The sequence below is a fragment of the Sceloporus occidentalis genome, unplaced genomic scaffold, assembly GCF_023333645.1.
Source record: "Sceloporus occidentalis isolate IW3139 unplaced genomic scaffold, rSceOcc1.0.p SCAF_3, whole genome shotgun sequence".
Lineage (NCBI taxonomy): Eukaryota > Metazoa > Chordata > Lepidosauria > Squamata > Phrynosomatidae > Sceloporus > Sceloporus occidentalis.
In genome coordinates this window covers 11017863-11045697 of record NW_028316983.1, presented here as the reverse complement: position 1 = coordinate 11045697, position 27835 = coordinate 11017863, and the positions used below count along the sequence as shown (strand labels likewise).

Sequence of the window (27835 nt, the reverse complement as noted above, 5' to 3'; positions counted from 1 at the left end):
TTCCTTCATTGGTCTTGTTTTGTTTGCGGGGTGCCCCTTGGAAGCCGGTTCTCCAGGAAGCATGGCGGCCAGGAAGGCTGTAGCAGGAGAGGCAGAGGCAGAGGCAGAGGCAGAGGGAGAAGGAGAGCAGAGCAGCGAGGATTCCGAGGAAGAGTATGACTCCACCTGGGAAGAGGAAGAGGAAGAGGAGGAAGAGGAGGAGGAGGAAGGCCAGGGGAAGACCCCAGAGGCCAAAAACCCGGACAAGCACGGCTGGTGGTCGCCCACAAGGGCCTCAGGCAGCCAGGTGAGAGGGCTTTGCTTTTGGGTGGCATCCACACTGTAGAGATAAAGCGCTTTGATACCGCTTTCAGGATTCCAGGAACCCTGGGGTTTGTAGTTTGCACCCTTTGGCAGAGGAGGAGGAGGAAGACTCTAGCTTAGGAGCCACTTGAAGGCACACAACAACAACAACAACCCTCCATCCTATGGAATCCTGGGGTGTGTTGTTGCTCCTAGGATGCCATAGGATGCAGGGTTGTTGTTGTTGTTGCCTTCAAGTGGCTCCTGACTTAGGGCCACCCTGTCATGGGGTTTCCTTGGTGGGTTTCTTCAGCATTCCCCTGAGGCTGAGAGAGTGTGACTTGCCCAAGGCCATTCCTTTAATTAATAATTGTAATTATAAGCCATTTGTTGTTGTTGTTGTTGTGTGCCTTCAGATTGTTTCCCACTTACGGCCACTTTAAGGTTGAACCTATCATGGGGTTTTCTTGGCAAGATTTCTTCAGGGGGGGTTGCCATTGCCATCTTCTGAGGCTGAGAGAGTGTGACTTGCCCAAGGTCACCCAGGAGCCTATCGTTAATTTCATCATTAACCAATTAAAAAATCCCTTCTTGTGATTCTGTGTCTTCGTCCAAGTCGTTCCTGATTTAGGGCCACCTTGTCAAGGGGTTTTCATGGCAAGTTTTTTCAGAGGAGGTTGGCCATTGCCTTCCCCTGAGGCTGAGAGAGTGTGACTTGCCCAAATCACTCAGTAGTCTATTGTTAATTTCATCATTAACAAATAAAATCCTGTTGTTGCTGTGTACCTTCAAGTCGTTTTCACCCTAAGGCCATAAGTTGAGGGCTTTTCTTGGCAAGTTTCATCAGAAGGGTTTGCCGTTGCCATCCTGAGAGAGTGTGACTTGCCCAAGGTCGCCCAATGCACTTCCATGGCCGAGGCAGGATTCGAACCCTGTTCTCTCGTGTCCTAGACCAGTGCTCAAACCACTACACCAAACTGGCACTTGTTTTGCAATAAAGACATTACAAAATTACAAATCCCAGGGTTCGATGGGATCGAGGTACAACATTCAAAGTGGGTATCAACTGCATTATTTCTCCAGCGTAGATGGACTATATGACTGTGGACACAAGGATTTGAATCCTGCCCTGGCTATGGAAACCCACTGTGGGTGACTTAGAGAAGTCACACTCTCTCAGCCATAGAAGAAGGCTTCTTGTGAAGAAATTTGCCAAGAAAACCCCATAAGTTGGAAATGACTTGAAGGAACACAACAACACAACAGCAAAAATGCACCAAGGGTGTCTTGGTTGTTTTTCTGGAGAGAACTTCCTCCCAAGAATTTGAGATAGGAGATCATCTGTATTCCCCACACCTCTTACCCCCCCCCCCCAATAATATAAATGGAATAAAATACTAAAAAATAATAATAAATATTTATTTTTTGGATTGAGACAGGGAACAGCATCAATTAACAGACATCAGTTAAAAGAAATCAGATAAAATGCACATCAATTTTAAAGGGTTGTTATTTGGGCCGTTGAAGACCGATGAGCATGGAAAAGGAAACCAGGATTTGGGTTGAACATGTGATTTGGGTTGTCAAACCCTGCAGGCATCTTAAATTTCCAGCATCAAAAATATTTGAGTGAGAAATTTTTTATCATGGAGTAAGAAGCAATAAATAGAATGCAGATGGTCTCCCTGACACCAAAAAGGGATGCGGGTTTCGACATCTTGTTATCTGACCATTTTTATTTTTAAAGAGGCTTCTGACAGCCTCTTCCTGATCCTTGTGGGATTACTGGAACCCTTGCTATGGCTGGGAGAGCCCTTTTTAGGTTGTGTCTGCACTGCACATACATAACGGTTTCATAGTGCTTAACTGCTTTGGCTCCATCCTTGATTGGCAGTTTGGTGAAACATTGACAGGATGATTTTGTTGTTGTTGTTGTTGTTGTGTGCCTTCAAGTGATTTCCAACTTAGGGCGATCCTAAGGCAAACTTATCATGGGGTTTCCTTGGCAGATTTGTTCAGAGGAGATTTGCCGTGTTTTAACTCTGCAAATGCACTCCTTGCCACCTGAACTTCCAGGATGAGGGTTGAATCCAGGAACACTTATAGCCCTCTCCTCTGGATGGGGAAACATATAATCATAGAATAGAAAGAGATTTCAAAGGCTATCCAATCCAGCCTCCTACCATGCAGGAAGTCACAATCAAAGCACACCTGACAGATGGCCATCCAGCCTCTGTTTAAAGACCTCCAAGGAGGGAGACTCCACTACACTCCGAGGGAGTGTGTTCCACTGTCGAACAGCCCTTACTCTCAGGAAGTTCCTCCTATGTTGAGGTGGAATATCTTTTCCTGTAACTTGCATCCATTGCTTGCTCCTTGCTCAATATGACACCCCTTCAAATACTTAAACAGGGCTATCATATCACCTCTAAACCTTCTCTTCTCCAGGCTAAACATACCCAGCTCCCTAAATCTCTCCTCATAAGATATGGTTTCCAGATCCTGCACTCTTTTGGTTGCTCTCTTCTGGATACCCTCCAGCTTCTCAACATCCTTTTTGAACGGTGGTGCCCAGAACTGGACACAGTATTCCAGGTGAGGCCTAACCAAAGCAGAATAGAGTAGCGCTATACCTTCCCTTGATTTAGACACTATTCTTCTATTGAAGCAGTCTAGAATCGCCTTGGCCTTTTTAGCTGCCACATGACATTGTTGACTCATGTTCAATTTGTGGACTACTAGGATAGTCCATGACCTTTAGCTCCCTAGGAAGGATTGTGCTGTACAATTGTTGTTGTGTGCCTTCAAGTCGTTTCTGACTTACGACAACCATAAGGTGAACCTATCATGGGGTTTTCTTGGCAAGATTTGGTCAGAGGAGGCTTGCCATTACCTTCCCCTGAGACGTGCCCAAGGTCACCCAGTAGGTTTCATGGCTGAGCTATGAATCGAACCCTGGTCTCGAGAGCTGTAGTCCAACACTTAAACCACTACGTCACGTTAGAGAAGCTCTAAGTTCCAGGTCATACATACTTCCCATGGTATCTTCACACAGGCGCTTTACAGAGAGCCCAAAATGGGCGCTCTGCCGGCGCCCGTGTTTGCTGCGCCAGGGAACTGCAGCAGACAAACCGCGCGATCCCCTGGCGCAGCAAAAAGAACCTGCAAAAAGTGGGTTCTTTTTACGGCACGGTTATAATGCTGCAAGGTGCCAATGGTCCTCGGCCAACCCCTAGTACATACTGGGGGCGTGGCAAAGGCCTCTGTAGAACGGGCCACAGTTAAGTACCTGTAACTTATTAATGGAAAGGCAAATCAGGCCTTTTTATCTTTAATTTGTTATACAGTGGGGCCTTGATATCCATTGGGGATTGGTTCCAAGAGCCCCCCCCCCCCCCCATGAATACCAAACTGCATGGATGCTCAAGTCACATTAAATAAAATGGCATAGGGAAATCATCTGTACATAGAGATATCTTGTAGTACCTTTGGGACTAACTGAAAGAAAGAAATTGACAGCATGACTTTCACAGGCTTTAATCTACTTCCTCAGATGCATTTGGTGGAATGGAAGCCAGGTACAGACATATATATGCCATTGGTATGTGAGGATAGGAAAATGATGTCCCTTATATAAAATGGCAAAATCAAGGTTTCTTTGTTGGGATTGATATGAGTGAAATAGTAGCACATAAAATAACAGTAGCACTACCCAAACAGAAATAAACAGGATAGTAATGTTTTTAAATGATGGCAATGTTCAATAGGCCAATTTTAAAACCGGATTTGGGAATGTGTGGCCTTCTACATCTTCTCTGAGTATAACTTTCATCATCCACACTAAATTAATACTGCTGAACATGTGTTTGGAGTGCATTTATAAAGCCTCATGCTAGCAACTACTTACAGATCAAACCATAGTTTACTGGAGTCAAGTGATAATGCTCACAGTGGTTTGCTGAGGACCTAGAAAGAAATTGTTGTTTTTGTTGTTATGTTATATTTATTTATATCCCACCCTTTTCCCAAAACTGGGACTCAGGGCAGTTTATAATATTAAAAAAACAGTACATTAAAGCAAAATTAAATTATTACAATAGTGAAACAAATTACATGTTAAAATAATTACGCGAGTGCATTGCACATGCATTGTCATAGATCAGCATTGTGTCTTTGTTGTTGGTTGTGTGTCAAGTAGTTTCCAATTTATTGCGACCCTAAGACAAACCTATTATGAGGTTTTCTTGGCAAGATTTGTTCAGAGAAGGTTTGCCATTGATTTCCCCTGAGGCTGAGAGAGTGTGACTTGCTCAAGATCACCCAGTGGGTTTTGTGGCTGAGCTGGAAATTGAACCTTGGCCCCCAGAGTCATAGTCCAACACTCAAACTACTACCCCACACTGGCTCCCATTGTGTCTTTAACTACATTGCTATATACCAGAGCTTGTTGTGCACCTATCTACGATTCCCTGTCCCATTTTCCCCTTTGCATCTCTTGAAAAGACAGTTTTTTATCTCATCATACTTGAAAGGTGGATTTTCATCTCCTTTCCTCACCAACCTTAGAAGGAAGTTCCCCCGAGGAAAAAAGTTGCCCTTCATAAGAGAAACAGAAACTGGGTGTTAAATTTAATTTTGCTGTGCAGCTCAAGGAGAAACGAAACTAAAATCTGATCCTGTCTTATGCAGAAACAGAGATTTCACTGTGTCATATGCTGTAACCGGAGTAGGTCAGTGCTATGTTAGGAAACCATGATGAGGATTGTGGTTGTAAATGTCAGATACTCCAGGGATGCTTAGGGGTCAAAAATAAAAAAATAAAAAATTGCAAAAGGAATTGTTCAAAAATGTCCCAAAATGTTCTCGAAGGGGGTGTAGAGGGCATTTCAACAACATTTGAACACCCCAACCACTCTCCTGGGGTCAAAACAAAATTTTGCAAAATAAAATTGTCTTAAAATGCTCTCTAAGGCCCGTTACAAACGGGCAGGAAAGTACGCGCAGAGCGCGTACTAGGGTTAGAAAGGGGCAGTGCTTCCGCACCCCTCTAACCCTAGTGCATGCTCTGCGCGCACAAAATGGCAGCAGCCGTTCCACACAGCCGCCGCCATGAGGACGTCACGACCGTGCCACCTCTATACGGGGCAGCGCGGACATGACATCCTCGCTCCGCGCCAGGGCACTTAGTGCGCCCTTAGCGCGGAGTAGGAAGGAGCTCCGTTTCGGAGCTCCTTCCTGGTTTGGTCCGCTGGGCGCAGCCTTCACACGGCTGCGCCCAGTGGACCAAAGGACAAAGGGGTCAAGTGGCCCCTTTCTCCTCCTCCCCGCTGCCGCGGGGTGTCCTTGGGGCTTGAAGTCCCAAGGACACCCCTTTCCAGGCTGCGGGGAAGGGGCCTTTTGCCGCTTCCCCGCAGTCTGGAAAGCGGCGGATCGGGGCCTCAGCGGCTGCTGCTCTGGACACTGAGGCCCCAATACCCCAGGGAAAGGGGCAGGTGCAGCCCGCCCCAAACAGGTGGTCTGTAACCCGCCTAAGGGCCCAGGAAGGCCAAAAACATACATATGGGGCTAAAAAAATAATTTATTTAATTTCTTAGGTGGGAGCAGGATGAGGCAACCCTTCAAGGATTAAGGCAGCGCCCTAGTATTCTATTGCCTGTCCATTATAAAGGGACAAAACTGAGAGAGAGGTTTTTTTCATATGAGGTTGTATAAAGCAGTTACATTCATATCATCATCATCTTATATCTCACCTTCTCCCAAAACAGGGACTCCCAATATAGGAGGGACATTACCTCTTGCTACATCACACATGTAATATTATGTATTTATGGCTTCATGACTGGAGAAAGAGGTAATGGCCAAGAAATTCATTATTTGTGATCTGGTTGGAAGAGATGAAATTTATTTTAAACTGTGTTCTGATTGGCAGTTCCAGAGTGCAAAATAATTCTAACTTTTCAACATATTTTAAAATGTACATTTTCTCTTCAGGAGCGGCGAAGGACAAACCTTCCCTCCGTAGGTTTTATAAGATGTAAGGTAGGAGGACAACTTTGTTTTTTGTGAGATGCTTCTTAAAATAATTGATTGGCCTAACAACTTGGATGTTTCATCATGATAAAACAGACAGTTCAATTAATGGGAGCACAGTAAAGGCTGTAACACTATTTAGCTCAGCTTATTTTCTTACGATTTGGGAAGTCTCTGGTTAAAATGTTTAACAGTTGCATTCTGTTTTGTTTTATATCCAGTTTTTTTAATGCATTTTAAAAGGATTTCTTTAATTCTATAGAATATTTAGCTACTGTTTTACATTATAATCTTTACTCATTTTTGTATGTGCTCATTATATTTTTAATATTCTCTAAACAGTCTTGAGTCCCAGTATTGGGGAAAAGGTATTTATGCATCAATAAAATAATGAATAGCAGCTACAACCACTTGGCAAGCAAGACACGTCTTTCTCAGCTTCAGGTTCTTACCTGAAATATAGGGATAATAATGCTGACCTATTTTACAGACTTGTTTTTAAAATTTGTAATTGCATAGTATGTCAATCAGTTTAAAAACATCAAACATGTTTGTATGTCCCAATGAACTGTGGTTTGCTTTTAACCATGGTTTGTTTAAGCCATGAGTTGGCAGAAGAGACAAGGAAAATATCCCTTGTTTTCCACATTTCTGGTTGATTTGTTTCGCGTTTTGTGTTTCCACTTTTGGGCAAACCAAGGACCAGCCATGGGTTGTAGGTTCAGATACCACAACATCCCTTAGTTTTCTACAAATCAGAGTTCATGAACCAAAAGCAAAAAATAGACTGTGGTCTGTGGCTGGTGAGCAAACTAGGGGATGTTAACAGAGGCTGAGTCTGCACTAGAGAAATAATCTAATTTGACACCCCTTTAACTGCTATGTCTCAGTGTTATGGAATTCTGGGATTTGTAGTATTTTGAGACATTTAGCCTTCTTTCTCAGAAAGCTTTGGTGCCACAAGAAACTATAAATCCCAGAATTCCGTAGCATTGAGCCATGGCAGTTAAAGTGGTGCCAGACTGGATTATTTCTTCAGTGTGGATGCAGCCAGAGTTAGGTTTGAAAATCACAACAAGACAAATGTCACCAAAGTACAATTTGGCTGCTAATGCCTAAAAGTGAAGGAGATAGGAGAAAAATCCAATCTAAACCTTAGTTTAAAGTTGCTACCCACATCACTAAACCTGTTTTGTAGATATGGGGCAGCACCATGGATAACCCCATTAAGGTTTGGGCTAAAATCCAGAGTAGATTCACTGCTCCGCTGAAATGAAACTCACCAGCTACCTTTGGATTCATTTCTGCTGTCCAGTAAAACTGCTTCTTTCATGCAACGACACTACCTCCCTTCCTATGCTTTAAAAAAGTCATCCCTAGTATGCCAAGATATTCATAAAAAGGGGAAATGAGAGGATATTTAAAAAGATGTCAGGTGTCTACCATAAATCCGACAGAGGACAACTGGGCTGCATTAAAGCCAAGCCATCCTCTCTAGACACTGGCTATCCACCTTGTCTTCAAGAAAAAGCATTTGTGTGTTCAGTGAAGGTGTGAGTACGGCCTCATCAATAACTGGCATGGACTCCATTTCTCTGTTCATCAAACATATATCTTACAGGTGTAACTTCACTGTAAAGTTCTACCAGTTTCATGTTACATTCACTCACTGTGTCTTCACTACACCATGACAGTGGCAGTGTACCTTGTCATGGCTCCATCCTATGGAATCCTGGGATTTGCAGTTTGTTTGCAGCATTAGAATTCTTGGTTGAGAGTTCTAGTTCACTGCACTGAATTAAGAATTGTAAATATATCGCCAAACAACAAATTTCAAGACTCTGTAGTATAGAGTTATGACAGTTAATCAGATATAATTGTACACTGATGATGCTCATTGCCAGACAACAAATCCTGAGATAATCCTGAGATATGTAGCTTAGTCTGGTACTTTAGTCCTGTAGAGCTTCACAGATTTCCCTGTGAACTGGACATCCTTGTTGATCTTGAGTCTCTCTTCTTGAAGTTCCTTAGTATTTAGCAGCAGAGAAGGGGCCGAGCATCCTGATCTTGGGTGGCTCCGCCCGCTTGGCTCCTGGTAGGCAGGTAGGAAAACAAAGAGACAAAGGTATGACCGGGGCCCTGGCCCCCCGCCCCTGCGGGCGGAGCTACCCAGGAACCTCAGTCTTCTTCCTGCCTTGCACCTGGTAGGACGTCTTTCATCCTTCTTTGGATTTTTTCATCGCTGGCTCCCCAGACTCGCCTGGCTCCCTTTCCTTCTCTCTCCTTCTTTCACTCTCTCCAAAAAAAAAAAAAAAAAAGAGAACACCTTCTTTCCTATCTTCTGTCCTTATTTCCTCTCAGCCTCCCACTCCCTCCCCCCCCCCTCCAATGGCTACCGATAGGGAGACCAGAGCCACAGGGGAGCTCGCTTCCACTCTGCCCGGGCCAGCCCCGGCTTTGCCGGCTGCTCGCCGAGCGGCATCACCAGCAGCGACCCTGCAAGTGGAAGCGCGTCCACAGCGGCCGGAGGAACCCCTCCCTTCCGCTGTTGGAACGAGGGACTCCCAGACGACCCGGGTTCAGGATGGGTGGTCTGAAGAGGGAGACCCCTCACCGGCGGACGGTGAGGAGGACGTGAGTAACTCCCCCCCACCGCCACAGTTATTGAGGTGGTTCAAGGCCTTCCTGCAGCAGGAGGCTTCCTCCACCACCGGGATACCCCAGGGACGGGACGAAGGCGCCGGCTCGCGCGCGCGCGCGAGGCCAGCGCTTCGGCTTGGGGGGCGGCTACTTTCCCGGGAGGGGGGCCGCTCCTCATGTGGCCGGGGCCCATGCCCCCACAGGCCTTTCTTCCCGGCGACTCCGTTCCGGGGTGGGGGATGGCACCGGGCTTCCCCCTGGCCAGCGCGGGCCCCATACATGGGGCGCATGAAGGCCGCCATGTTGACCGGCCGACGCTCCTCCCACTTCCGGATGACCCGGAAGTGCCCCACCGGCACCACGCGGCCGCTCATGGGCGCCGCCATCTTGGCCATGCGGCCGCCCATGGGCGCCGCCATCTTGGCCGCGCGGACGCCCATGGCCGCCGCCAGCCTCCCCAGCCGGAGGCCTATGCCCACCGGCTCCTTACCCGTGCGGAGATCGCACCAAACACAGCGGGGCGGGCAGGCATTTTCGCCAAAGAGGCCCCCGCCACCACCAGCCAACCCCAGCCCACAGACCAGCCCAGAGAGGGTCTAGGGCGAAAGGCTCCCAGAAAGCGGAGCTCCCCGACCAGGGATACAGCCACCACCGAGCCCTCCCCCAATCGGTCTCCTTTAAGCCAGACAGGAGCCGGCGAATCAGAGGGGGATGATGAAGGGGCCCCATGTTCCTCTGATTCTGAACGCTCTTATCTTCCACCTCCCAAGCGCACGCGATACACCAGGCCCTCTGGTCGCAAGCGCCCGCGCGATATGCTGCCCCCCGAGGATGAAACCTCGGACGACACTCATAACCTCTCAGGCTCTGAGGCAGAGGAGGGCGAGCTGTCGCATGATGAGACAGATAGCAAGTCAGACCCCCAATTGTCCTCTCGCCTATTTAAACAGGAGGACTATGTGACACTTATAAAAAAGACGACCAAGACCTTAGGCCTTGCCTCTCCTTCGGATCAGGCAGCTCCCAACCCCGACTCAGACCTCCCCAAGGTGAGCGAGGATTTGTTCCCAGTGCCGGTCTCGTCAGTCCAGCAAATCCCATGCCCTCAAAACATCATGCAGATTATTAGAGATGAGTGGTCTAAACCAGCTTCTGCCAGGTCCAACCACGGCATCACCCGCAAGTACTACGTACTTCAGCCAGCCGTCATGGACAGACTCAGGGTCCCATCCGTGGATGCCCCTGTGTCGGCACTCGTCTCATCAGCCGTTTTCAGCAGGGACGGTGAGGACACACTCAGAAACCCAGAGGACCGTAGGGCGGACGGAGCACTAAAAAAGGCCCATGAGGCCTTATCCATTGCCATAAGGGCCGCGACCACCGTCTCGATGGTTATGCGAGCCACCCTCCAGTGGTCCCGTCAACTCCTCGACCTTCTGCCCAACCCAGATACCAGGGTCAAACAGACAGTTAACAAAATTGCCAGAGCGGCGGCCTTTGCAGCCGACGGCACCTTAGATACCATCCAGCAGTGCGCTAGAGCCCAAGCAGCAGCCGTGGCAGTTCGCAGGCAGTTCTGGCTTAAGAGTTGGAATGTGGATTCGAAATCCAAGCAGAACTTGGCCTTTACCCCATTCCTTGGCTCCAAGCTGTTCGGAGAATCCTTAGAGCCAGTGCTAGTAGAGGGAAAGGACAAGAAGAAAGCCCTTCCCACCTCCAAAAAAAGGGACGATAAGAGGCAATACAGAAACCGCTCTTCCTTTCGCCCCTCCCAATCCTCCTACCCTTCTTCATCCAATTCCTTTCGAGCCAGGGAGTTCAGGCCCAACAGACCAGGTTGGGGAGACACAAGAGCCAACAAGCAGGCTAAGCCCTCTTTCTCCTCCAAGGAAGGAGCGGGGTCCAAACAACCCCGCAAAAACAACCCCCAATGACGGTGCTCCCCCAGTAGGGGGCAGGCTGCAGGGGTTCGGCCACATCTGGGAGACTACCACCTCGGACAAATGGGTCCTGGATACCATCCGTCAGGGCTACAAGATAACATTTCATCATACACCAACGGACAAGTTCATACCGTCTCCCAGATCAGCCGACCCCAACAAACACCGCCTCCTACTGGAGGCCATCCAGCGCCTGCTAGACATCAAGGCCATCGAACCCATCCCGAGTCAAGAGAGGGGACTAGGTTGTTATTCCACCTTCTTCCTTGTTCCCAAGAAGAACGGTTCCTGGAGAGCCATCTTGAACCTCAGACGGGTCAACCGGTTCGTCCTAAAGAAAAAATTCAGGATGGAGACGCTCAAGTCTATCCTAGAAAGCCTCCAGCCCGGAGACTACCTCTCATCGCTGGATCTCCAGGATGCTTACTTACACATTTTGATCCACTCTTCCTCAAGAAGATTCCTCAGGTTCAGATACGGCAAACGCCATTACCAGTACAGAGCTCTCCCCTTCGGACTAGCATCTTCCCCCAGGGTGTTCACCAAAATCATGGTGGCACTGGTTGCCCTGTGGAGGGCCCAGCGTTTACACGTCTATCCCTACCTCGACGACCTTTTAATCAGGTCACCATCCAGACTTCAGGGGACTCAAGACATCTCTCGCATCCTCAGGTCGCTACGGGACCACGGCTTTCTCCTGAACCTACAAAAGAGTTCGCTGACCCCAAGCCAGCAGATCCACCACCTGGGAGCCATAATAGACACACACAAGGGGACGGTGCGCCTGCCTCCGGATCGGATCCAGGCCATTCAGGGGGCCATCTCAAAAGCCCTAGGCTCCACGCGGCCCAGCCTCCAGCTGCTGGCCCACCTCCAGGGTCTCATGATAGCATCTATCCAGTGCCTCCCCTGGGCGAGATTCCACTCCAGGCCACTACAATGGCTCCTTCTCCCACACCAACGAGCCATCACACTCAAGAGACACAAGACGATCCGCCTCTCCACCGAGGCAAGGCGGTCATTTCGCTGGTGGATGTCCGAATCAGTCCATCGAGGTCGCCAAATTTGGAGGCCCCCGAGTGTCCAGATTACAACGGATGCCAGCCTACACGGCTGGGGAGCAGTTTGCGGGACACAGCTGGCCCAGGGCAAATGGAGCCCAGAGGAATTAAATCACAGCATCAACTGGCTGGAGCTTCGTGCAATTCGCTTTGCTCTTCTGGCCTTCAGACAGTCGATCCGGCACAAGTCAGTCCTGATCAGGACCGACAACACCACAGCCAAGGCTCATGTCAACCGACAGGGGGGAACCAGATCCAGATCTCTGATGATCGAGGCTCAACCCCTGCTACGATGGGCGGAGACCAACCTCTTAGCCTTGGAGGCAGAATACCTTCAAGGATCCCTAAACTCAAAAGCCGACTGGCTGAGCAGAACGGACATAGATCAGGGAGAGTGGAGCCTCCACCCTCAGGTCTTCCAGATCATCACCGACAGGCTCGGTCAACCCGTACTAGACCTGTTCGCTTCACCAGCCAACGCCAAGACTCACAGGTTTTTCTCCAGGTTCCTAACGGAAGGAGCCGAAGGAATGGACGCCCTCAACTGCCCTTGGCCGCCGGGCCTCCTCTACGCATTCCCTCCGACTCCTCTGCTGACCAAGCTCCTGGCCAGAATACGCAAGTCCAACTCACAGGTTATCCTGGTTGCTCCAGCATGGCCGCGGCGACCCTGGTTCTCAGAGATCCTAGACATGGCGTCTCAGAGCTTCGCCCTTCCACTCAGGCCAGACCTCCTCGCACAAGGCCAGATCCATCATCCGGACCCAGCCTGGCTGCGGCTTCACGCCTGGAAATTGAACGCCACATGCTGAGCAGCTACGGCTACTCCCCAGAAGTGGTTGACTCCATTCTGGCATCGAGACGCCAATCTACAAATAGGATCTACGAATACACCTTCAGGACATTCAGGAGGTGGTGCAAGCGCAAGAACAAGGACTTCATCAAGGTTTCTGTTCCAACGGTGCTACAGTTCCTGCACGAGGGGTTTCTCCAGGGCCTGAGGCCCAACACCATCAAGAGACAACTGCCAGCCATCACTTCCATCCTGCCCCATAGGGAAGCAGCCAGGATATCTCACCACCCTCATGTCCGCAGATTGCTAAAAGGGGTCGCCAACAAAGCGCCCCCGACCAAGCATAGGTTCCCCTCATGGGACCTTCATCAAGTCCTAAAGGCTTTGACCATCTCTCCTTTCGAGCCACTGAGAGAGGTGGCCCTCAAGTTCCTGACCTTCAAGACGCTCATGCTGACGGCACTAGCTTCGGCGAGGCGTGTGTCTGAGATCGGCGCCCTCTCCGTCCGCAAGGAACTGCTGATCATCAGGCCGGACTCCGTTCTCCTGCGGCCGGATCCAACTTTTATCCCCAAAGTCAACTCCGTCTTCCACTCCACTCAGGACATCGTCCTCCCGTCCTTCTGCCCTCGGCCAACAACTGAGTTAGAAAAGCGTTGGCATACTCTAGATGTTCGCAGAGCCATAAAAGTTTACCTCAAGAGAACGGCCTCATTCAGAAAGTCTGAGGCGCTGTTCGTTTCCTTTCGACCTGGCTCAAAGGGCAAGAAAGTGTCAGTATCTACTTTGGCAAGGTGGATCAAGCAGTGCATAGTCCAGTGCTACAGCTCACTCAAACTACAGCCGCCGGGAGACATCACCGCTCACTCGACAAGGAGTGCAGCTACTTCAGCGGCCCTGTCTACCAACGCCCCGCTGGCTGAGATTTGCAGAGCAGCCACTTGGAAGTCCCCGTCTACCTTCACCAGACATTATAAGCTCGATCTCTTCCAATCGGCAGAGGCGGCCTTTGGCCGGAGGGTTTTACAACACATAGTGTCAGATCCGCCCTCCGCGCCAGCCAGCCCTCCCTAGTATCTGGTCTGCTTTTGTAAATCCCAAGATCAGGATGCTCGGCCCCTTCTCTGCTGCTAAATGGAACGTTGGACTTACCTGAGAGACGTCCCTTTACAGCAGAGAAGGCCCGAGCATCCTCCCCACCCTATCTGCCTACTGGCGCGGGTGGGCGGGATCCGAGTTTCTCTACACCTCATTAGTTTCTGGGGTGTGTTAGGCTTGAAATCGACTGAGGTTCCTGGGTAGCTCCGCCCGCAGGGGCGGGGGGCCAGGGCCCCGGTCATACCTTTGTCTCTTTGTTTTCCTACCTGCCTACCAGGAGCCAAGCGGGCGGAGCCACCCAAGATCAGGATGCTCGGGCCTTCTCTGCTGTAAAGGGACGTCTCTCAGGTAAGTCCAACGTTCCATCTTCTGAGTACCACACGAGATGACAAATCCCAGGATACTTTAGGATTATGGAGTAATGACAATTAAAGTGGCATGAAAATGTTCTAACTTGGTCATTGGGACAAAGGTTTTCATTTTCTTGAAGTTAACCCTGCATTTTCCTTAGCCAAGAATATGGACAGTATTTAAATTTGTGACTATTTGGGTTTTCATTGCTGAGGACTGAGATGCCACCGTGGCCTCCCTAGTCACTCTCTTCTCTCTCTTTACTCTAGAGCACAAATAGACGCAACTGGATGGCAGCAAGAGATATGCAGAAGTATAGGCACCATTATCCGGTAAGAATCTGGTGGTCTTAATTCTGATAGTGACTAGTAGGGGTACATATCCAGGGGTAGCCATGTTGGCCATATAGCAAAGTACAATAACATCCAAAGTCCACTAAACAGTGCTATATTGGGCCAACCAAAATGCACAGAATACATGATGTGCACTGGTGGAGCTTCAAAAGTTTGCATCATGCATTTTGTGCATTTTGGTTGGCACAGTAAAGGTGGCGCTGTTTTGTGGATTTTGGTTCTTGTTTTTAGCATATGTACCCCCACCATTAAAGTGGGAAAACCACAAATAAAAAAACACTATTTTTTTTAACATGAGAGAGCAATAGCATTTAGCATTTACATTCCTGTACTACTTAATAGTGAACTCAGCACTCTCTAAGCAGTTTACAATGTACAGTTGTCCCTCCATATTCGCTAGGGTTAGGGGAACAAGACCCCTGTGAATATGGAAAAACCACAAATAACAAAAACACTGTTTTTCCCTGAGAGGACACCTCTCTAGGAATCTCTAGGTCCTCCAGTGCAACTCTGTGGTCAATGTCCAACATACACTGACCATAGAATGGCACTGGAGTAGCTACAAATGGTCTTTCAGTGTAACTTTTAGTTAAAGTTGACCACAGAGTTGCACTGGAGGACCTAGACAGTGCTAGAGAGAACATATTAATGAAATCCATGAATAATCAAAGCCGCAAATATGGAGGGATGGCTGTAAGCCAATTACCCCCAATAAGCTGGGTATTCATTTTACCAATCCACAAAAGGATGAAAGGCTGAGTCAACCTTGGAGCTCTGGGATCAAACTCTCAACCTTGTGGCTTCAGTACCACCACTGCACTACCAGGGCTCTTTAGGAATCCCTAAATCCTTCAGTGCAACTCCATGGTCAACATTTGCAGAAGCCAACCATAGAATCATGCCAGAGGAACTATAAATGTCTAGAGAAGTGTTCTCTCTAGGAATTTCTAAGTCCTCCAGTGCAATGTATGGCAAAAGTTGGCCATAGAATCATGCTGGAGGATCTAGAGAACATACTAACCAACTCTGCAAATAATCAGATCTGTAAAAGGCAAAGCAGCAAATGTGAAGGTTCAACTGTAGAACTATTTCAATAAAACTTAATTAACTGGGAAATTAACAAAGTAAAAACCAAAGTTTTATATATATATTTGCCATATATATTGATCATTTATGCAGAACTTGAGGGCTAAGAGAACCACGGAGCTTTATCTCTAGAGGAGGGGTTGTAGAAACTAGGGCTGCATTCACACTGCAGAAATAATCCATGTTGACACTGCCCTGGCTCAGTGCTGTGGAATTCTGTATTGTGAGACATTCAGCTTTCTCTGTCAGAGAGCTCTGGTGCCACAACAACCTACAGTTCCCAGAATTCCACAGCATTCATCCATAGCAGTTAGACTAATAAGAACCTGGATTATTTCTGCTGTGTGGATGCCGCCTAGATGCCACATTATAGAAGGCCCCACATTGTGTTGCATCCAGCCAAGTCACAGAGAGCAGTGGGGAGCACCACAGAGGTCTCTGAGGATGAATTCAATGGGGCAGCCAAGATGACATGGGCAAAAGAGATTTTTCAGATGCCCCAGTCTTCAACCACTTAGGGCTTTTAAGACAAGAACCAATACTTCCAGTTGGATCTAATTTTAATAGATTTGTTAGTTTGTTTTAAAAAATCACCCCCACCTTATTCCCTGTTTACAATGCTTCCTTCTTTCTTCCTCAGGGTTTGAAAGAAGCTGAAGTCGGAGAGCAAGACATGTGGAATCTAAACTTCTACAAAAACGAGATTCATTTCTTGCCTCACGGTATGGCTTTCAGAATTGTTTTCTTTTCTAAAGGAAGTGCAGGCTGTCAAGTTTCGTTTTGCCCTCTGGCCCTTGACAGAGGAGAGAATTATGTTCAGCTAAAAAGGATTTTTCCTCCCACTGCCCCCTTTTCTCAATAAGAGAGGCTGGCAGAAAGTATCCTGTACAAAAGCTGCCTGTTTCTCTCATCAGATTAAATATCTGAAAGCTTTTATATTTCCTATAGTTGTTTTCCTCCTGGGCATCCAAATTAAATTGCACAGGGAAGCCATTGAATTTGTCTGTTAAAAGGAACATGAGTGGTTATCCCTTCCTGGGGTGAAGACCTCTTCCTTTCTTTTTAAGTTCTCATGAGCTCTTCCTTGCTGCTGCTGCTGTTGTTGTTGTTAACTGCCTTTGAGTCTACCGACTCATGGCGACCCCGTGGATGAGACACCTCCAAGACCCGCTGTCTGCAACCACTCTGCATAGCTTCCATGACTATGTATCTGTTATGCGGTCTATATCTTTTCTCCTACCCTCTATATTTCCAAGCATTTTTGGCTTTTCTAGTGAGTCATGCCTTCTCATGATGTGACCAAAAGACGACAGCCTCAGTTTGGTCATTTGGATTTCTAGGAATAGCTCAGGCTTGATTCGTTGCAATATAATTTGTTTGTCTTCCTAGTCATCCACTGTATCCTTAGCCATCTTCACCACCACCACATCTCAAATGAGTTGATTTTCTTTCTGATAATTTCCTCATTGTCCATCCATACATGGTGATGGTTTGGATGACCCTTACTTTAGGGTTCAGTGTTAGGGCTTTGCACTTTAAGATCTTTTCTAGTTCTTTCATAGCTGCCCTTCCCAGTCCTGGTCTTCTTCTGATTTCTTGTCTGCAGCCACTATTCTGATTGATGATTGATCAAAGGTGTGGGAAATCTTTGACTATTTCAATTTCATCACTTGTGCTCTTCCAGGTGTTTTTGGCCCCCTAGCAGGCCCCAGGCAACACGAGTCAGGGTTTGGGTAATGGGAAATTTAGTCCAACAGTGTTTACAGAACCCTACCCCAATCTCCACTGCCTTCATGTCATTTGTGCGTAACAGTGAAATCAAAGCTGCTTCCAGACAGGTCAGTATCTTTGTCAGGTAGGCTGTGACTCTTGCAGTCACATGAGCAGTGAGGATCTGCTCTGGATCTATGAGGCAGTGCAAAGCAACTAGTGTGCAATGATACCCACAGCTTTACAACTTTACCCAGGCCTGTAAGCATTAAGAATGGAAGAAATATTCAAAAATATTTAGAAAATGGTTGAAAAACTTGTTTTTGGGTGTTAAGATGCTCTGATGAGAATTCTGGACTGATAGAATTTTCCCAGTTCAGGTCTTACTCTGCATCATATTCACACATGGTGATTCTGCACAGCATTTTTGGTGCAGAAAATAAAATGATGTCTTCTACACAGAAAATGCTTTACAAAATGACTATGTGCAAATTTTGCACAGAGTAAGTCCTGAATTGCAACTAGGCTTTGATAACTATGTGGTTTTCTCACTGTCTCACAATGAGAAGAAAATTCTTAAAATTATTTGTTGTTTCCTTCAAAAAGAAGGAACCTTAGAGAGTGATGGAGTCTCCTCTTTGGAGGTTTTAAACCAGAGGCTGGATGGCCATCTCTTGGGAGTGTTTTGACTGAGTTTACCTGAATAGCAGCGGGTTGGACTGGATGCTCGGGGGGGGGGGGGGTCTCTGCCAATTCTATGATTTCTAAGAAATGAGTGTTTGGGCTGGTTTCTTTATTGTACTTGAGTATATCATGAGATAATGTGATTCATTGAGAAAGGTGATGATCAGTAAAGTGAAATGGCAGTAGAAAGAGAAGAGACCACACTACAGGTGGACAGTGATTTCTTATTCTTCTTATTCTTAATCTGTTTACTTATATCCCAACTTTCCCCCAAAACTGGGACTCACATCAGCTTACAATGAAAAACATTAACAATACAGCTAAAACTGTACAAAAAGTGAATATGAAAATGAAAATAAATGTTAAAACAATTTGAATGTACACTTAAAAAGGGAAGAAAAGCCACTGAAAGATTTAAAAAAACAAACCGATTAAAACAATTTGATCAAGGATTCCACAGACCTGAGTTTGCAAGATCTGAGAAGGATTGTTCATGACTGGGGATCTTGGTGGTCTCTCATTCATAGGGTCACTATAGGTCAAAGTTGATTTGATGGCAAATAACAATAGCAGAGATCTGTAACAGCTAGTTACAGTAATTAGTAAATTACTAATCTCACCTCCTAAAACTTCCAGCTATATGTTTTACTATTGGAGGACAAAATATTGGTGCAGTTCTGTGGGTTTCACTTGAGGGGGGAACATAGATGGCCTGTAATTTACCCACCATGGTATCACCCAAGCAAATTAACTGTTTTTTGCTTTTGCATAATGCAAAAGAAACAAAACATTTTTTTTTCTTTTTCTTTTGGTATCATCATTAGCCATGAGCAGGGGACTTGCAGCTTGATCATTGGAACAATTTTTTAAAAAAAGATATTTCATTTTCTTATCTGTCTTCCAGGCCTCTATATTGAAGACCTCCTTGAGAAGTGGCAAAATGACTATGGCATTCTGGAACAAAACCATTCGTATATTCAATGGTAAATGGCCTCCATTAACATGCCCATGCAAAGGTGCTTTAGGCTGCTTCCCTCATTTGGATGGTCTCATTTCTTCCTTTCCCTTTCCTCTGATCTCTCTCACACATAGGCCAGGGCCTCTTCCAAAAGAGCTGGAGTACACTTTATGTGGGTGGGCCTTTAAAGAAACGTGAGGTTATTTGCATTTGTATATGTTTACTTTTCAGTCTCCTCTTGCATATCTATAAAAACGGAGATACATTAATGACTGCTACAGTAAGTCCTATGAATTTTAGTAATATTGACAGGGTTACAGGGTATGTCCCTTTCTTGGTTTTAGGATTTAAAAATTCAGGGTACTCCTGCTACCTCACCTGAGAAATGCTTTGGGACAGGAATGAGGATAGCAAGGCTCCCAAAATCTATAAATCTCTCCCCCAATTTTTTAAAAAATTCAACCATAAATCTGGCACACATGCACATACACAAAAGTCCCACAAAAACATGGTGACTTGGTTCCCTTTGTCCTCCATTATTTCCTCAAATCCACGGAATCAGGTACATTTAGGGCTATTCCTATTGATATGATGTTGCTTCTGGTCATGCGGGGAGCATTGGTAAATTCCATTGCAGTTTATGAATGGCAAGCCGCCACACTTGTTTATCTGCAGGATAAACAAGTTATTTGATTTTCGGTCTTCTCTGATAGGGTGAATTTGGCATAGCAACTGAAATTTAATATGCATCTGTCGTGTGGAAGCCCATGAGCAATGCTGACATCCTTGATGGTTGTTCAATCTGGTGTCGCACCTGCCTAGACTAGTCCCATTGAAATCAACTGCATTTAAATGAGTTGTTACCATGGGTGAGAGTTATGCATCCCTCCAGATATGATGGACTACAGTTCCCAGCACTCCTCATCTTTGGCCATACTGGGATTTGCAGTCTTACATCATTTGGAGGGCTGAATAGTTCCTGCCCTTGAGGGAAGTAATAATCCCACTGGTCAGGACTCATTTGGAGTACTGCGTACAGATCTGGACACCTTGTTTCACAAACAACATAGACAAGTTGAAGCAGGTTCGGAGAAGGGCAACAAGAATGATAAAAAAATATGGCGAACAAAACATACCAGGAAAGGTTGAAGAGGGTGGCATGATTGCACTTTAAATGTCCTAACACTCTCTGTTCTCTGCTGCCCCAAATGGTAGGATAAGATCTAATGATTTTAAGTTACAGGAGAGTTGGTGTTGATTGAACATAATAAGAAACTTCTTGGCTCTTTGGACAATGAACCAAATGCCTAGAGAGCTGGTAGGGTCCAGTGGCATCACAGGGTAGGTGCAGGGGGTACAGACTGCCCCAGGTGACACCCCACAAGAGGCATGACACTCTGGTGGAGTCATCCTCCCTCTGTGGTGGAAGGGCAAGCATGCTCCTCGTGACTATGCTGCTGCTTGGCTCCCTCCCCAAGGAGGGATCTGAGGCACTGGCAGAGGGATAAGTACACCTCTTGTGGCTTTGTTACCGGCCTCGCTTTCTCCCTGGGGAGGGAGCTGGCCAATGGCAAAGCCACGAGGGATGAACGGTAGGGGGGGCAGGACAGAGTGCTGCCATGCAACCCACACACACACCAGGTATCACCAAGCCTGGGGGTCTCTTTATCTACCTCCAGAAAGGGGCAGGACTGCTGCCTACTGGGGATGCTTTAGCTGGAGAGCCTGCATTGAGCAGCAGGCCCCTTCCAGTTATGATTTTATCATTCCATGAATTTCACATTTGCATTTATTATAAGCAAGACTGATGTTGAATTTACTCTGAGTTTTGTGTCTGATTGTCACTTCTGTATAACTCCTGCTTCCCCAAAACCGAAGGAATTGGTCAGGCCTTTTAACTTGACTAGCCCATGGGCCATGTGGGAATCCCAGGCACCATTTTATAGCTGCCCCTACTCCAAAAAATTCTGGCCCAGTTTTTAGCAAAGTATGCCAAAAACCATACAGGCTGCCGCTGGAACTTGGCATACACTTTATCTTCTCCACCATCCTCCCCCCCCCTCCCATTTCAAATATCCATCCATCCATCCCTTCATTTACATCCTGCCTTTTTTGTACACTGGGACTCAAGGTGGCTTGCAAAAGACAGAAAATTGCAATGAAACTAGATATAGCTACATGTGTAGAAAAGAAGAGATTAAAACACTGTTAAACTAGTTGCAGTTTGAAACAATGGAAAAACCTCTTGTTAGCCGTCAATTCCCAAAGGTTTGCCACTGAAAAGACAGCAACCATCCAAACATCCCTAGAGAGGTTATATTTCAGCTGAATCGCAGAACCATCAATTACATAGTGTCACTTCTAATTGCACCAGGAGCAACAGTGCACAGAGGGAACTATGGCCTCTGCCCTTTCACAGTTGCCCTCCTTTGAACTACATAGTAATAGCACTTAGTCTATCCTTGTCCAGCACTCCCTGTCAAACTCAATGTCATGTTTTGCTGGCAGTACAGTTTTTCAAGAAGGGATCTTACTCTGCTCAGTTTGCTTGACAGGCAAATAATTCCTTTCTTTCCAGGCTGTTTCCACTCCGTGAACAGGGGATGAACTGGCGTGCAAAGCTTCTCACACAGCAAGAAATTGAGGTAGGAGGTCTCCTAGAACTTTTAAGGGCACTGATATGATGACCATTCTTTTCCCTAGTTTTAAAATTCTCCATTCTTTCAACATGACTCTGTGATGCGAGAACTTCTCTAGTTGTAACAACCTGGATGCTTAGTGTGTGCTTGAAGCCTATGTTCACATTGAAGAAGGGTGAATGAGCCCACTCTCCTAACCCTAATTCTGCCCCAGTCCTTCTAAAGACAGCTGAGAAAGTGGCATGGCAGAGGATTAATTGAGACTGTCCCCGCCAAATTAGAGCCATTGAAGGGTGTGCAGGTGTAGGCTACATGGCTACTCTTCCATGGCTGTCAGATTGACCTGGGGGGAAGAGACCTATCTACGCAGTCATGCGGCAAGAGGAAAGGTGGAATATTACTAGCAAACTAATAAACAAATTACATGTTCATTTGTATGTACTTAGTATGCAGATTTTTAAAATTGTGTCATCTACACTCACATAGCAGCTTTTCTGCACATATGCTTACCAGCATTTGCATTTCTCTGCACTTTTTCATACAACTGTGTCACTATTTTTACACATGCATTTTTGCGGGAGGGATGAGCATAAAATTAGGAAGAGTGCAGAAATATTAAATGTTTTGTTTTTAATCTGGAAAAGGTGATTTAGGTAAAGTAGTATTCAAATAAAAATGAACAAATTTTGGGTCCATACAAGATTGCAACAGTACTGCTGCAGAATGGAAGATGAATCTTTGTCTCTGTGTTGGAGGGGTTGCATACCCCTCTCCTCCCCATGCCATGTCCCTGATCAAAATCTTTCCTTACCTCTGTCCTACCTCTAACCCAGTGCTGCATTTATTCTTTCATTTTAAAATAGAGCTGTGCAAAATCTTGCAACATAACGGTTTACATGCCATCTCACATCCCTGTTATACTGGGCCTAACCCTAATTCTGCCCCAAATCAAGTAGTGAAGTAGCATCAAATTTGGAGATGGGAGGAGAAGCAATAAGCAGTTGGAGAGTTACTTACCTGGTACAAGACTGTGTCTTGTGTGCCTATATGTCATAGAGTTTTTTCTCCATATCTCTGACCTTTTAGGCCTTCAAAAATTCCAAGGAAGTAATGGAGAGGTTTGTTCGTGCTTACAAGCTCATGCTGGGGTTTTATGGCATCAACCTGATTAATGAGGAAACAGGAGAGTTGGGAAGAGCAGAAAACTGGTGTGAAAGATTTGAGAACCTCAACCGGTGAGTTGTTGCACTGGCTGATCTCAGCTGTGTCACATGTGAATGCATTACTCAGTGGCTTTCACTGGATGCCTCATTCATCAAACGATTAGTATATACTCACGCATAAGTATAGAAATTTAGGTTAAAAAAAACTATCCAAAAAACTTGAATCAGCTTATCCACGGGTCAGTGTAAGTACTGTATCTTAACTTTTATTTGAATAAAGGAATGATCCCCGGTGAAATGCAAGAGTATTTTCTGTCCTGGAAGCACACACATGCACACCCCACTGTCGCATCCATCAAGCCTTTAGTGTGAGCACAAAAGGTTATGCCTGCTGGAACTTTGTAAGTTGTAAGCATTGTTTCCTTTTGCTTCATCTTTTAGATCCTATGCTATATGCCCCTAAGTTTTACCCTCAACTTATCCACGAGTCATATCAAAATCCATAATTTTGGCCCCAAACTTGCACTCAAATTATATATGAGGCCAACCTATAGTCGGGTATATATGGTATTTTTTTTAAAAATTCTATTGAAACATTTAAAAAACAAAAAGGAGTGACCTAATATTTAACACAAGCATAATTTGGGGTGCTAAGTCTGGCTTTACTTCACTGGATTAGTCCAAGCCATGATTGAAGCTGGCTATGTGATTTGTTTTTTCAACTAGAGCTAGACCTGGACCCAAAATCCCCATGGGCCAGGGTTCTCCACTCAGAAAGCTGTATGTGACGGAGGCAGAAGACACAATCAGTGTCCAGGCTGGATCTTAACATGTGTGAATGAAAAATTTCAGAAGTGTTTTATCTACTAGATGCAAGTGCTGGAATTTTTCCTTACCTTTATGGTGCTTTTTCACATTTGGAGAGTTTTCTGTCCGAATTTAATTTCTGGGGGAAGGGGAGTGAATGGTTGCCTTCTCTCCGTGTCCCCCAAAGCTGAAGTTGCAGGTACTTTTTCATTGTCAAAATATTTGTGTTCATGTACAAAATGCAGTACTTCTTGTGTAAAATATTTTGGCATGGAAAACAGTACCATTTTGTATAAAATTCAATCCTTTTTTCACATAATTCACCCTAAATTGGGGGGAGGGACCACCAGCCCCCAAAATGCTGATGTTTTTGCTATTTTTCAAGCACAATAGAAAACTGCTGTGATTGACAATTTTATCAAAGTGTCTTTTTGTCAAGGGGGGAAAATTGTCATTCTACTTTACATTCCCATTCACACCTTTGCTGGCAGGAGAAACTGATTCCCCAAGAGTGAAGATCCCATCACTACATCCTTCTTCCCAATACTTAAGAAAGCGTTCTTAATTGGGGCAGCCAGCCCAACGTGTATGTGCCTTCTGTATATTTTATTTTATCTTTATCTGCAATAAAATAGTGCTTATTGCCAAATAAATTATCCAAGTTAAAAAAAACTGATTATCTGGCGATTTTAGAGATCTCTTACTCATAAGGCCACCATAAGTCAATATTGATTTGATGGCAGATAACAAATCTGGGCAGCAGAACCAAAAAAAATCAAAACGAAAATAAATTATTCCTGAGTTTACAGTGGTACACCTGGATTCTATCCCCCTGAAAAACTATTTGAGAGCTTGGAAAAGAGAATTCCTGCATCTTGTAGCCCCTAGGAGCTCACATTCTCTCTCTCTCTCTCTCTCTCTCTCTCTCTCTCTCTCTCTCTGTGTGTGTGTGTAGAGGATTACCTCTAGTTTTTTTGGAAAATGCAAAATTGGCTTGAGGATCTGCTGAAATTGCCCTCCCTTGCTCTAAAACAGGAGTGGGAATAAATTCTTGTTGAACTGCAAGTCCCAGCAGCCTGAATCAGCTTAGTCCACAATAAGAAGTGTGGCAAGTTCTAATTCAACAAGATTTGGAAGTCAGCATGCTTCTTATATCTGCCCTAAAATGTTTTGCAAACTAGAATAGGTACTGTATTAGTAGCAGGATACGATATTAATGCACATGCATACAGTGAATGCTAAATGACTTAGGAGAAATCATAATGTACTAGAAATTGTTTAGAGCGGAGCTGTCTTATTGGATTCATACATCTGTTTCTAACACAGTAACAGAATCATGGGTTCAGATGAGTTCTTAGGGAAGCAGGGCATCTTTTCATCTCTTCTCGTGCTTTTCCTCCAGACAGTTGTGAAAAGGGGCATCTTATCTCTTGTAGAAGGGTTTCTCAAGTGCTTAAACTCTAGTTTATATTTAATCAACAACCATGCAGTGTCAACTACAGTGGGCCCTCCACATTTGCCAGGATTAGGGGCACAGGACCCCCATGAAAGTGGTAAAAACACAAATAAAACAACCCTTTGTTTTGTTTTACCTGAGAGAATACTTCTCTAGGAATCTCTGGGTCCTTCAGCATAATTATGTGGTCAACATCTGCAAGAAGCTGATCGTAGAATCATGCTGGAGGATCTATAAATAAATACCTAGAGATGTACATTGTCTGGGAATCTGTTGGTCCTCCATCACAACTCTATAGTCAACATCTAGCAGAGTTGCACTGGAAGACCTAGACATTTCTGGAGAGAACATATTAATCAAACCTGCAAATAATCAGATCCCCCAAAGTCACAGTCGCAAATCTGATGGGCTGAGTGCATTGTATTTTGGGAACATTATCCAAAAACAGAACACACTAGAAAAGACAATGCTGGGAAAAGTGGGACATGACCTTACAGATGAATTAATCCAATCAACGAAACCACATCTCTTGGGTTTGCAGGAGTTTTGTGTGGATGATCAGAAGTGAGTACATCTTTTAAACTCACAGTTGTGACTTCCTTGATTGAATCAATCCACTCTTCCTTTATTTATACTGGCTGTTAACAACAATATCTCCTGGAGGTCCCACATTCATGGGGTCAGCATGCATTGAAGCTGACTTGATGGAACATACCCACAAGAGCAACTGGGCAGTTTCAGATATTCTTTTAATCATGGGGTATAGAAGTGTATTATTCTTTAATTCTTTTCCTGCCCTCCTCTCTTTCACACCTTGTTAGGTACAGCCACAACAATTTACGGATCACTCGTATCTTGAAATGCTTGGGAGAGATGGGGTATGAACACTATCAGGTGCACCTTGTGAAGTTCTTCCTGACAGAGACCTTAGTTAATCAGAAACTCCCAAGTGTGTTGAAGAGTGCCTTGGACTACTTCATGTTCACGGTCCGAAACAAACAGAAGCGGCGGGAGTTAGTCCATTTTGCGTGGCAGCATTACAAACCAAGGCGGGAGTTTGTCTGGGGTCCACACAAGAAACTCCGGAGATTCAAAGCCAAAGCCCTGGAATCAGTGGCCAACTCCAAGGATGAGAAGGACAGTGATCAAGAAGATACACAGGTATCACACATCCACTCAGAAAGAAAAGATCTTCTGGAGGAATGTGGAGTGGACAGTGAAAATCTCAAGGAATCCAAGAAGAGGAAATTGGAAATGAGCAGGTTAAGTGGGAAGTGCAATGGATCAGTGAATAGCCCTGCTGATATTGAGAAGATCTCCTGCAATCTCAGAGAGTGTGTGATTGGTCACAGAAGCCTGGACACCTTTCCAGCCCCAGAGGAGAGGTCAATAGTGTTGGTGCCTGAAGAAAGCAATGGAGATAGTAGAAACATAAAGGAATCTGAATTGGTCAGTGCGGTGGTAAAAAGACGAAAGGTTGAGGAGATGTCACCAAGGGATGATGCCACAGGAATGTCTGAGAAGGTGACACCTTCTGAAGGCCAGGCAACAAATTGCTCCACCCCCATTGTTGAGAAGACTGATCAGGTCTGTCAAGATGAAGCCAAAACAGATGTTGATCCTTCTGCAACTTCTCTGGCCAACTGCAGGTGCACAGGTGTGGACTTACTGGTTGATTCCCAAATAAGCTCTGAGCCTGGATCTCCACTAGATGGCCATGCCCAGGACAAAAAACATGAATGAGAAACTACCTCTGCATCGGAAAAGGACAGATGTCAGTCCTGTGAAAGCAAACAAACCATTGAAAGAGAGGTTGATGATCACACAGAACAAAAAGAAGAGAGCATGGAAGAAAAGAGAGAGGATGAACCACATGAAAATACAGCAAAAGAAATGGGAAACACTATAGCAAGTCCTGAAGGCAAAAAATAGCTTTCCCAGATAAGGGCAGTGTAGTTCTGCTAGTGCTAAAGACAAGGCAATAGAGCATACATTTTCACAGACAGGTTCAGTCTGCAGCTTGTGTGGCTAGTTCTTCCCACCTTTTTAAAAAATATATAACTGTTTATAAAGCAGGAGGGAGCAACTTTAGAGGGCCTTGGGGGTCATTTTCACACTCCCTTAAACTTTAGCAGATCGCATCTGCTCATTTGTCAAAACTAGAAGTTAATGGCTGCTCAATTTCTGTTATTAAAGAAAACTGTTTCAGTTCTAAAACAGACCCACAGGGGGAGAAAAAGACTTTAAATGGCAGTCACACGCTCCTAGAAGCTTCTGGGAGTGCAATTGTATAGCAAAAAAAACCAAAAAACCACCCAACAACATTGTGGCATGAGGGGGCACTGGGGAGCACACTTGGATCTTTGGCTGGCTGTATGCAGCGCATGGGTGCATCCCAGTTATAAACTCAAGGGTAATCTGAATTTGAGGTAAAGAGAGGAGCCTCAAATCTTAAATTGGTGGCTTGCAAACCTGATATTCTCTGTTCTTTAAAAAGTTCTTCTGTTTCTACTTTTTTAAATGACTCAAAACAGTCTAAATTTTGAATAGAAATGAATTTTTTTGAGGGGGAGGGAAGAAATACACTTTCAGCCACTTTGTGGACACATTTTCCAGCATTTACTACGTGACTGAGAAAAATCCATTTGTTAAGTTAACCTTGATTATCTTAAATAAAGTATTAACTTTTGGATGCAAGGCTTTGGTAGTTCCCTTCATCTTCAGAGTAGCCATGATCAAGAGGGGGTGAAAATGGTTAAAACCTCTTTGCAAAGCTCTATT

General features: G+C 45.5%; 1 protein-coding gene across 1 annotated transcript; it reads left to right on the top strand.

The window, feature by feature from the left end:
* Positions 1–27751, top strand: OGFR (opioid growth factor receptor). Its single transcript, XM_089513652.1, has 9 exons — positions 1–286; positions 2731–2877; positions 6274–6321; positions 14468–14530; positions 16278–16359; positions 18936–19014; positions 21568–21634; positions 22715–22863; positions 25876–27751. Exons 1-9 carry the CDS (start codon positions 62–64, stop codon positions 26795–26797), a joined length of 1782 nt encoding a protein of 593 aa, XP_089369778.1. The 5' UTR covers positions 1–61; the 3' UTR covers positions 26798–27751.
* The last annotated feature ends 84 nt before the right edge of the window (positions 27752–27835 follow it).

Bases quoted from the DNA above. Each gene is read 5' to 3' on its own strand.
- OGFR (XM_089513652.1), top strand. From the start codon at position 62: ATGGCGGCCAGGAAGGCTGTAGCAGGAGAGGCAGAGGCAGAGGCAGAG. The intron at 2,878-6,273 runs GTGAGGCCTAAC...TTTTCTCTTCAG, and splicing joins AACTGGACACAGTATTCCAG to GAGCGGCGAAGGACAAACCT. The intron at 16,360-18,935 runs GTATGGCTTTCA...TCTGTCTTCCAG, and splicing joins GATTCATTTCTTGCCTCACG to GCCTCTATATTGAAGACCTC.